This window comes from Strix aluco, chromosome 14, assembly GCF_031877795.1.
Source record: "Strix aluco isolate bStrAlu1 chromosome 14, bStrAlu1.hap1, whole genome shotgun sequence".
Lineage (NCBI taxonomy): Eukaryota > Metazoa > Chordata > Aves > Strigiformes > Strigidae > Strix > Strix aluco.
Genome location: NC_133944.1, coordinates 15153410 through 15165520, shown reverse-complemented (window position 1 = coordinate 15165520; position 12111 = coordinate 15153410). Strand labels below are relative to the sequence as shown.

At 36.7% G+C, this 12111-nt stretch overlaps 1 protein-coding gene across 3 annotated transcripts in view; it reads left to right on the top strand.

Annotated features, from left to right (window-relative positions):
- Positions 1-12111, top strand: part of ITFG1 (integrin alpha FG-GAP repeat containing 1) — an 85644-nt gene that overhangs the window by 44003 nt on the left and 29530 nt on the right. For all 3 annotated transcript variants that reach the window (XM_074839189.1, XM_074839191.1, XM_074839190.1), the window contains exon 10: positions 5975-6147. In XM_074839189.1, coding sequence (XP_074695290.1) covers positions 5975-6147 — 173 coding nt within the window. The remainder of the gene's footprint in view (positions 1-5974; positions 6148-12111) is intronic.

Genomic DNA, 12111 nt, shown 5'->3' with positions numbered 1-12111 from the left:
TTCATTGTGTAGTTTAAATCTTAAAATAATTTCCAAGATAATGACATTTGAGTTAAAAACTAGCAGCCAAATATTGTCACTTTATTTTAAAAAAGTGAAGAATCCAACAAGTTCTCATCCTGCTAGACAAAAGTATTAAAAAGTAGAAAGAGTTACCTAGAAACTTTAAAGCAATTTTCCCTGCGTATTTTTAGAATGACTTTTTAATTAAAAATGACAGTATCAAATGGCATGCAATAATTACTTGTTCTGGCCAGCCTTTTTAAAGAATTATATCTAGAATACTCGTTTCTTTCTCTGTTAGACTCACTTAGAGGTGATGGAGCTTTTTCTTCTCAAGCATTTTATCTTTCCCATTCTGAAACAGTGGAAAATATCCGTGTCTTCATTCATATGTCTGTGGTTTTTCCCATGTGTTGCATATTTCCTACAGGTAGAAATCTATTCAAACGTGTTACTTCCTATATTAATTTGGAAGTGAAATGTTTTAATTTCACTGAATTTGGTCATTATGAGATCAGATGAGCCAGCTTCCAAGCTTTAACTAAAGTTAATCTTCATGAGAAATTATAAATATAAATTTTGTGGCAACAGGCTGGGATCAATTCTTCTTGTTTATTTATTCACTTTACAATTTGAGGAAAATAATAATGAGCCCTTGTGGTGCAGAATGTGTTTCAACAAGGGTATGGTATCACTTGTGGAATGGGTAGGTAATTGCAAGAAATTTATGGGAAACTGAGAGAGTGCAAATCTGTTACCAAAAAACAAGAGATGCTGTATATCCATTATCTCTGTTCAGGCTTTGCTGTAGGGTTTTGGAGGGTTTTTTTTAGTTAAGAGTGTAGTGAAGAATTCTGCTTTTTCAGATTTTTTTTTTAAGAAATTTACTGATCTCTGATCTGAAAGAATGCAAATTAGATGACTCTTTTACAAAAAAATATTTTGCCTCAGGTAACTGGACCTGGTTCTGTCCTTCCTGCTTGTTGTTTGTAACATTTGCTGAAACCAAATGAAAAACAGTTAATGCAGTTCCATGATAGCATATGATGCATTGGGATGAAATGCGCATAACAATCAGAAATACAGAAATCTGTAGAATTTCTGATTCTAAAAATCATGGCATGAAGAGGCATGCAATGGCATGTCGTTCTGGTAAGATCTTGTTTGATGTCTCTCAGTCTACAGTATATTTCTCATTATGTCTTGGCACAGCTGGATGGCTACTGGAAAGCCAAGCAGATCTTATGAGAATTATTTCAAGGATGATCTTTCACCATAGGTTTTAGTTTATTTAATGATTTAATCTTCATAAGTATTAAAAACATCTCAGATAAATTTTCTTCTTTTGGATTACGGAGCAAAAGTAAAGGCCAACAAAATACATATGAGTGACTTAAGGAGATACAGACCTACTTAAAATTTTAAAAGAATGTGAATGTTTCCATAGCAACAGAAGAATTGCTGTCAGATCTGAAGTAGAATCCCATACACCATTTCAGATAGTGGCAGGTGTTAGGATACCTCAGTTGTCTTTAAATTCACCTGCAATAGCTACAGACTAATCTGCTAGCTGATTTAGATATGTCATCTGAAAATTAGACTTAGTTCTCCCTGAAAAATGTTTTAAAATCCCTGGTACTCTTTACTGTAGCAACTCCAGATATTATGATGTTCTTAGAGATGACTGATCTTTCTTTTAATTTTGCCAACTATTCAGTATGATTTTTCATTTGTTTCCTGAGGCAAAAGGTATTATTTCAGTCCCTTCATTCGAGAGTTTCTTTGTGGGCTTGATGATTCTTACAGCCTTCCTCTGTACAATAGAAAGGTTATAGCTTTATTCCTCTTATAAATCTAGCAGCTCTGAAGTAGAACCCAGGGGTGCATCCTACAACAAACCACAGGTCTTTGTGGTGTCATTCTCTAGGCTAGAGAGGTATGTGACAGCATTGATTATCAGCTGCGGTTGGTCAGTGTTAGAAGTTTTTCCTCATTCTTCTATAACAGTTTAAAGGGGGGAGGGGATTGCAGCTGCTGAAATTTTCATAAATGTCAGATTCTACAAGATCCTCTCATCGTTTCTAAGTTGCTTGTCTTTCTCAAAGCAGCTATGGGACTGTGAGCCATATTCCAGCATCGAAAATAAGACTCATTGCTTTGGTTACTTTTTTCTATGTTGCTAAATCAATGCTGGGGATTGTTTTCTTCTGGGCTTTGAACACCATACGTTATTGGTGTAATGTATAGGCAATTTACTTAGTTTATTTTTATGCAATAGTGACTGCTCAACTGTATATGGAATTCAGGTGTCTTTCGTACACACTAAAAGCCTAATGCATCCTGAAATCATGGGATTTAATGTTTTATGTGCAGCTGAACTACAATGCATGTGTACAGCAGAGGGAGAGCCCCCAGGGAAAAGGACTTCTGTTGCTGTGGCCAGTTCTTTCAGGCCACTCTTGATGTTTATCTTTCTGTAGGATGGGATAGTGTTTGTCATACAAAGGAGAAGAAACTCTGGCATTTCCAGAAAAGGTATTGGCCAAGAATGGGCTACCAGTTTACAAATGCTTTCTGGCTCACAGCTGGCTCCCTGCCTGTGTTAGGTGGCCTGGAAGTGGGCAGCTGGCTGGATGGGTTTTTTGTGCTTCATAGGTTTCTGGCCATAGTTTGAAAACAAATTTTCAAGCACTTAAAGATATTTTTCTTATTTTAGCCTACAAAAATCATTAACTGAAGGAGTAAAAATATCTATATAAACATTTTAATTAATTATATTAGTGGTGCTATGCAATGGAATTTAACAGAAAGAGAAGTAGTAATCTTTGTTTTCTTTGACTGAATTTTATGTGTTGGTTTAAATTTTCCTTTAGGTACACTCATTCCATTTTTCAATCTGTCTTTTCATTTGAGCTAGGTAACAGAAATCATATGATCAGAAAACTGCAAAATATAGCTTTGTGTGTCCTCATTATACCCACCTATTTCTATCTTAGAGTGAAAGGGAAAAAAAATCGGTTTAGTCTTTTTCCTATTAAAATAGTAACAGCAAACATGAAGCTTAAAGGAATTGTCTGGACTATCAAATGCAAAAGAAGATTTATATTATTGACAAACATATTTTCATTTTTTGCCTTCTGTACTGAAATATATGTCCTGAGGCATATGAGCAATTAATTTTGCATTACGTTACACAATACTGCTGTTTATAATAGAAATATACAGAATGAGTTTCACCAAAAGTGTGGATTACTCTGAAGCTAAACTGTCAGAGTAAGTTACGTGTGGTGCTAGAATGTGCTCTAGTTACACATCGAACAAGACTGATGTTTTTGAAATGTTCTGCAACTGCTGCTATAAAGTCCCACAACTGCTTCAGTGGGATGGATGAATCTTGCTCTGCAGCATGCACAGTGATGCTGCTTGGTAGCAGTAGGTGATGTTTCTGGTTTGCTCACCTATTGGTTTATATCTCTGCATTTCATTGTAGACCTTATGAGTGGAAAATTGCTTTCTATGACTCAGAGTAAAAACAGAAGACAAATTCAGATTTGTGCCTAAAAATTCATTTTTAATTTTGTTTCTTTAAAATAATGTTCCCATACATGGGAACATTTAGAAAGTATGTGATGGATATAATTGGATTTCATTGCAATGACTGTGAATGATACCACGTAAAGTAAAAACTATATTACATTTCATGGTTCTGATTTCAATCAGTGTTTTTCAAAATTACAGTATTTTGCAATAATATTGTTTCATCTGTCTTCTGTGTGACAAATAAGTGCTAAGAAATCTAACCCTTTAAAAAATTTCCATCAGGTTAAGAGTCTTTTTCTTATGTTCTGAGGTTTTTGCAAACCTTCAGCAGCTAACAGTAACTAAATAGGCATACATGAGGTGGAGGGTGGGGGTGGTGGGTGGTGAGGGTCAAAGTATGTTTAATTTCAGCCTTGAGTTTTCACTAAGAGTGTTGTAGATCATCATTGCAGTTCAAATGTTGTCACTTGCACAGGCAGACAAGCACTAAGTAAATGCAGTGTCTGGCGGAACTCTTCCAGGTTTCTAAGCCATCTGTGATATCCAAACAAAGTTGACCTTAATGCACTTTCCTAATGGTTTGGGGGGCTTCTCTAATATGCGTGTGGTTGTATGTAATCTCAAGGGACCAGTCCAAGTGTCACATGCAGTTGCCATGTGGCAAGAATGTTGTTGCTTACTGGATTGTGTTAGTGAGGGAGTCTCTCCACAGCAGGAAATGATGCTGTCAGGGATCTTATTCTGGTTCCTGAAATAGCTAAATTAAGGCTTGGATGAGAGACATTTAAGATGCTGTTAAGTGCTTTTGATGTTGGTGTAGTGATCCTTTAAAATGGCACCCTTCTGTCCTTTTGAAGTCATTGTCAGTTAGTTGACAAATAAAATAAATTCTGGCTTTAAAAACAGCGCTGAATTTTTCTGTAGAGTTGAAATGTTAACCCTGGTACTTCAGCTTCATACCAACTTGTGAAATTACTTTGATTTTAATTAAGTTCAATTCCTGTTTAGCACCTCTGCAGCACTTTGTGGAAAGTAAGTGGAGATACATACTTCTTGTCCAGGAGAAATTATACTTTGCATCTCTTCTGTACTTTCAGTTTGATACTGTAATCTTCATTTCTTATCAAACAGTTCAGTATCTGGTGCTGCTGGGGAGATAGAAGCTCTTGAACTTCTAAATATCTGTGAATAATAGTATCATTCAAACTGAAGTGAACCTTAGGAGATCCAGCTTTAAGCAGGGGCAACACTGAATTCAGACCATGTTGTTTGACCAGTCAAACTTTGAAAACCCCCAAGGACAAAAATTCTGCAGCTTCTCAGGGCCTCTTTTCTAGTTTAATTTTGCTGGTTTATCTCTAGTTGGAACCTCCCTTGTGTCAGTCTGTGACCATTGTCTCTTGTTCTTCTGCCATGTATCTCAGTAGAGAGCCTGGCTCCATCTTCTCAGTTATCTCCTTGCAGGTATTGGAAGGCTGCTATTAGGCACCCCCTAAATCTTCTGTTCACCAGGCTGAACAGGGCCTGTGCCCTCAGCCTGTCCTTTGAGTAAATATTCCATGCCTGACCGTCTTGGTGACCTTTTACTAAACACACTCAATATTCTTTCTTGAACCGTGGGGCACAAAACTGGACACAGAATCCGGATGGAGACTAACAAGTGCTGAATAAAGAGAAATAATCCCTTGCCTCAGTCAGCAGGAGCAGAGGCAGCAGTTGGAGTGCAGCATGCTGTTTTGCTGTCATAGCTGCTACACGCAGCTTTAGCTTAGTATTCACCAGGACCCACACATCTCTTTTAGGAGAGCTGCTACACAGCCGGTCAGTCTCCAGCCTGTACCATTGCAGGGGTTTACTCCCCTGTGCAAGACTGTCTTTGCTGATTGTTACAAGGTTCTCTGTCCATTCTTGCCTTTCTAGGTCACCTGTCCCCTGCCATCCTGTCCTGAAGCATATTGATAGTATCCCCCAATTTGATGTTGCGCACAAATTTAACGAGGGGGTATCCCTCCTCCAGCTTTAATGCTGCCTATTGCTTGTAATTCCAAGAAAAACAAAGGGACTCAGGATGTCAAGGCCCTGATGGTTTGGTTTTACCTACACTTAAGGATTAGTATGGATTCCAGGCAAGCCTGAATTTCAGTGAAGTTGTTCCTGAATATGTCGGTACACTGGACACATTCCAAAACACAGGTCCTTTATTTGTATAACTTCACCTATTTTTTTCTGTTTTGGAAAAAGAAAAGACTTCAAATTAATTTTTTCATTTGGTGACAGAGTTAGGGAATAATCCTTATTTCCTCTTTGGAAATTTTTAAATGTTTAAGAATCCCGATGCAGTGAAGAAATATCAGCTAGTTTAAATAGAATTAGGTTGTTTAAATAAATAAAATGGATTTCCTTACCTAGCATTCTTTGTTTTATTTTACAGTGGATTCCAGTCTTGCAAGACTTCAGAAATAAAGACACGCTCTGGGGCTTTGTATCATATCCAAATGAAAAGCCTTCAAAGGAAATTTCATTTCCAATTACGCTTCATATTGGAGATTACAATATGGATGGCTACCCAGATGCTCTTGCTATACTAAAGAACACATCTGGAAGGTAGAGTATATGTAAACCTAGAACTAAGGACTATCAAATGCATGTTCAATCATCAGTCATACAAATTACTAATTTTAGTGCATCTCATTTTATCAAGTGAACAAGTCCTTTGATCTCTGCTAAATGTTTCCCTTTATGTATAATAGGAACGTATAATTGTGTAGGCTCAAACTGTGACTCTTGGTGGGGAACTGCACCGGGAAATGGAATACAAAGTACCATTTTAGGTGCTTCTCCCGGGCCACAGGAGCTGATTATCTCTCCCTTTCCTTTCCCAAATCATCTTCTGTAAAATCCTGACTTCTGCTTTTGGTGTGGGCTAGTAACACCAGGCTGCTGAGAGCTGGGGAACCCGTTCCATGCTGTCACATGGATGAACACTGATTGGTGACTCTGCTGAAAAATGCAATAGTGTTTTGCCCCTTTTGAGAACAGGAATTTTAGATACACCTACTAACTTACCAGTGATTTTTATATTGTCCAAATGTAACTGAAATTAACTCCCTCCCCCCCCAGCTTCTAACCTTTCCTATTAAATTTGTCAGTGTAATCTTTCTCCTCCTTGTCTTTTTTTTTTCTCTGTTACTTCCTTTCCCAATACTTTGTATTGCTACCATCTGGTGTTAGGTGGGAGGGGGCATGTAGTGATGCTTACAGGGAGACTTGCACATTGAAGAGTTAGTGATCCACATAACAGCTGACCTGAGTAGGTGCACACCTGTGCTGTTCCGCACACACTGCTTGGCTGCAGGATAAACTTAGCCAGCTAATCGTAACGGAGAAGCCTGTAGGCAGCTCTTGCTTGGCACCTGGTGATGATACCACTGGCATGTCCTTGTCTTTACCTTGAAGTGAAGCAGCACGTGTTCATGTGAACATCCTTTTCCTTGACAGTAGAAATGATGAATAGACTTGTTTACTTCTAAGATAAACTTCAAAGAGCTCTGGAGACCATAATGCCAGTGAACTTCACTACAGACAGGATACGCACAGCATGCCGTGCCCTGACTAGAGGTCTGTCTATGCTGCACAACTTGGGTTTTCCAGTATCTGAAGAGATGTAAAATTATCAATGCTATCCTCTTTGTCTTTTTCATGTCATCGCTTGTAAAAGGTATATTAATCAATACCTTACCGAGTCTCAACATCTTCCGTACTGGGATCTATGACAAATACTTGCACTAGTGCATTAAAAGGCAAAATAAGTTTCTCTTACAGGTGTATTTATTATCTTCCTCTGTAGGGTATTCTGGATGAGCTTGGGTGCAGGTTCATAGTTTGAATTAATACTCAGTAAGGGAAAGAACTGAGGAGTTTGCTTTGGTGCTTAAAACCGTGTACAGACAGAATTTAGATGCTGAAGTCAAAGAAGTCAATTCAGATCCTCTAGTGGTTGCCTACACATGAGTCACCCACTGACATTTTTGTGAGAGCTCTTCAGATACTGACACATACCTAAGAATGACCCAGTTTGAAGAGTTACACGCTAGTATTCAGCCTACGTGATGTGATTCAGAGACAAGGCAGTGAGCAGCTGAGCTCTGTCTGTGTACCTCTGAGCCTTAAAATAACTAGCACAGCAGCTGTTTATATTCAGATATGGCAGAGGAGAAGGAGGTGATGCAGTTACTGCCCAGAACGTCCATAGGCGAAGTTAAAGCACTCAGGCCCTCAATGTCAGGTTTTTTACTCCGTGGCCTTGCTCAATTGGGAGTTTGCATCTTCTGTTCAGCAGTTATTGAATAAAAACTGTAAACAGTCTAGAGAGCAGACTAGAACCAAAGTCTTTCTTTTTCCATGGAAATACCATAACATCTAAACTGTAAAGTTGTTCTTGTCTTTGTTTTTCTTAAGCCCCACAAGTCTTGTGTTTTGAGCTGTACTGTAGGCTATCTTCTAGTGTGTATCCTGATAGCTAGTACACTTCAGAAGAACTTTGTGAAGATTTATGGAGTTCAGAAGTTATTTTATCTTATTTTATCTTTTAAGATACAATAAGCCCCTCTCCTCTGGCTGGTGTATAATTGTGGCAATGTAATATGATGTAAAAGATCTAAATAGGTTGTAAATAGTTACTCCTCTAAAAGCCCAAGAAGTTACCTATGTCTCAATCCAATGAATTACTGTTACACGTTTATCTTTATTCTCCTTGCTTCTGAAATTGCTTGTTTATTCAATTGAGTGCGTCTTAAAGTTATTCTGAAACTTGACTTCAAAGTTGAAGTCAAGACATCAGTAAGGCATAAGGACTGAAGGTACTGGCAGATATTTGACAAGTTATTAAAAGGGAAGTTCAGAGATCTGAGGAAGTCTGGCAAAAAAGGTGTAAGTAAACTAAAAATTAAGAAATACATTGCATGTTAACACTGTATATTTCCAGTATTTGTAGAAAAGTGATAGAAACAGACTCTTCATACTTTGGGATGGGAATGAAAGTCACATTTTTTTGCACCCACTATGAAATGTCACTTGCAGAGTAATAATAATTTATTGTTTCTGAGAGACTTAAGCAAATACTTCCCTTTTAAAATGTGTAACTGGGTCACCGAGTGGAAAGAATTAAACAATGTGGGAATTAAATTAAAAGCTCTTCTTAAATTAGAGCAAATTAAAATGAAAACCTTATTTAATTGATTTTAAACACTTCTGGATCAAGCTGTTTATTTTTTTTCTCTGAAGCCTTTCATGCTACATCTACAGATCTAATTTCAGTGATTGATTACTGTGATTAAATGATAAAAGCGTTTTTGTAAACTCTTGATCTCGATTTGGGCTATAGTCTAGGAAGCCTAGCTTCTAGTTGCTGTCTGTAACTTAAAGTAATTAAAGGAGGCAGAAACCATTTTATTCATCTGAAAATATACTGATATGTGATAATGGGTGAATATGATTAAAATCAATTATATGCTTTCATCACAATTCAGGAAAGCACTGTCAGATCAAATCCCTAAAAGTGCCTACCAAACAGTGAAATAAAGACATGATATTAGGAATAATGTTGGTTTACTGTCCTTCCAGGTAAGTCGGGAAAATAATTAATAGCTTCAAGTATTCTCAGTACTGCTGTAAGACTACACTGTTTCATCTCCTGCCATATCCTTTTGATTTCAAATAACATTGTATAATATTCTGACAGCATGGAGACATTCCTTAACAGCAACAACAAAAAAAAAGGAATCCCACTTGTGGTTGCAAGTGTGGTGGGGGTTTGAACCCAGATACTCAATAAATTTCAACAGGTGAAGATGCTAAATTCACAGTCTGTTCTTACATATTTATCTGTCCATTATGAATTCTTCTAACTTCTGACTTGAGTCAAAACCTGCACATTGGAATTCCAGTCCACAGATTTTTCTTCAGGCTAGATACATACATGAATTTTTTTTCCCTCTAGTATGACTGTATTAGAAATTGTGTATGTATATAGAATAATAATAGGTAAAGCGATTTTATCACTAGTTATTAATTGGTTCATCTCTACTTCCTATCTTCTCTAAATGCATTCATCTTTTTCATATGCTGGTTTTAAATTGACTCTGGTAACATTGAAAGTGTAAGTACTGCATGTGAGTCTATAAACACCTATCTTTCTCCCACCTAATTGGACAAAACAAATTTTTGTTTAACCATTTGTTTCCAAATCAGATGCTAACAATTGTCATCTTGCATGGCAAACATGTAATCTAAGAAACCATTTTTTTCAATTACGCTTTTATTCAAAGGGAATGTTTTTCACTGGTAAAGTAATGATAAAGTTGGAAATAGGATGTCTCTGTCACTGTTGACAAATAACAGTAAAAACTGAAACTTGGAGATGATAAACAACTGCATATGGACAGTTGAATGAAAAACTTTGAGTATAATACACTTCTAGAAAGTTTTCCAGGTATTCATGCTCAGTTTTAAATTAATGTATTTGTATTAATCCTTTATATAGGTATACTTGAAAGGACTCTTATTGGACCAAATTATCTCTTCCTAAGTCATTGTTAGTTGTCACTTGTCAGAAGTAAGGTTGGATAGAGAACTTCTTTTAAACATAGGATGGATGAACACCTTGTAATTGAGCAAATCTAAAAAAACAGAGGCAAATTCAATTATTCTGAATGTCTGGAGTAAGATAATAGTCATTTGGATGTCTACTGTGTAACTGTAAATGAACTAGCCTAAAACTGACAGGATGAGAGATGTACAAAATTAAGCAGTAAATATTTAAGTCTAATTGGAACGAAATATGTTAAAATAAAACTGAGATCTAAGTCTTCAGTCTGTCTTTGATGTTAAGCCTTGCTTATATTTATTCGGCCTTATTAAATTTAGCTCTGCTGCATAGATGACTTCGGTTAGAAGGTTCCAAATTGTAGAAAACTGTTGAGCATCCAGATAAAGTTATGTAGGTAGTACACAGTTTAGCTGCCACTGTGTATACATTGGTGTGTATACCTAAACATTAAAAGTGCTGCAAATAGCATGTTATGAGTGATATACTAGTCTTAGTTCAGAGTTCTTTTGCTCTGCCTCTTCTCAGTATTTAAGGTGAATTGTTCGATGTTGACTGCTACACATTTGTGTAGCACTTTAACATTGATTTTAAGGTTTCACCATTGTAGCAGTGTCTGTCTTTATTTGTTTTCCCATAGGCTTTCAGGGACATCATTTTGTCATTTTAAGGATGGTGATGATTTTTTTCTGGACGGAGAGGAGGGAGATTTTTTTCTGATTATGTTAATCTTCAAAACTTGATTCAAAATAATAAGAGGGTCATAAACTTGCTCTTGGTAGTTGTAGTATGTACAGAAATAAAACATGGAGGTAGATACTTTGGTTCTAGTTATGCTTGTGTACTAAAGCCCTAAATAACCTAAGGACTCAAGTAGCAGCTCATAGGCCAAATCCAGACGTCAGGAGTTCTTCCAAGAACGAATCGAACAGCTGAGGAGGCAGCAAGCAGCTGATTTCTCTTCCCTCTGCAAACAGTAAGGCACTGCAATGATCCCTGTTGCTGCAGCCTTCCAAGAGAACGGCCCACACACTAAGATCTCCTCCCATGCTCCCATATCAGCACAGCCCTGGAGCAGGACTGTGAAGGATCAGGAAAGACATAATGTGGCTAACAATTACTAAGACATTTTACATATATATATATTTGCATATAAACACATATATAGTTTCTGGTTTCTGTTATTGTTCACTATTATGTAATCAAAACCTAAAATAATTTATTAATGTTTTATCTTGTATTGAGTCGAGTGGGAATCACTTGACTCTGCACATGAAAAATTTAAGTTTGTGCACAAAGACAACTAGTTATAATATGTGCAGCCTTCAGTGGAACTTGGAACGTAGCTTACCTTCAAAACTAGATGGAGGTTTAAAGCACTAAGGCTGTTTATATATGTGGATGTGAGGACAGCTGCAAGTATATTGCTTTTTTTTTTTTGTTTCTTGCTGTATTTTGGGGGCAAAACTGAATACTGTCCCCACCACCAAATAAGTGGGTTTTTGTTTTTAACTCTATCCAGATGTTGCTGTGTGAGTGCATTTGTTTGCTTTTTATAGTAGCTATTTTGAGACTGTTCCTAGGTGTTGTAGATAATTCCTACATATTAATGATAAAATCCTTACCATTATCAAGAGATAATGGGCTGAAAATACATGAGGAAAAGGAAGGTCACGTTCACTCAATTTCAATCAAAAAAGTAGGAACTACTTACCCATAAGTAAATGAATCAGAAATTAATGTTTTCAGCAGAAACTACTAATATTTCAAGAGTGTATTTTAGTTGGTTGATGCTGTTCAAATACTAATGGCAGGATATATAAATCAAAATTTTGGCCAGAAATGTGAGGAAACTTAAGAATCAAATTGAATCATTTTGGAGTTAAACGTGATTTTGTAACTTGGTTCCTTACTATAAATACTATCCAGTTTTTAAAAGGGAAAAACCAAGATGGTGTAGAAGA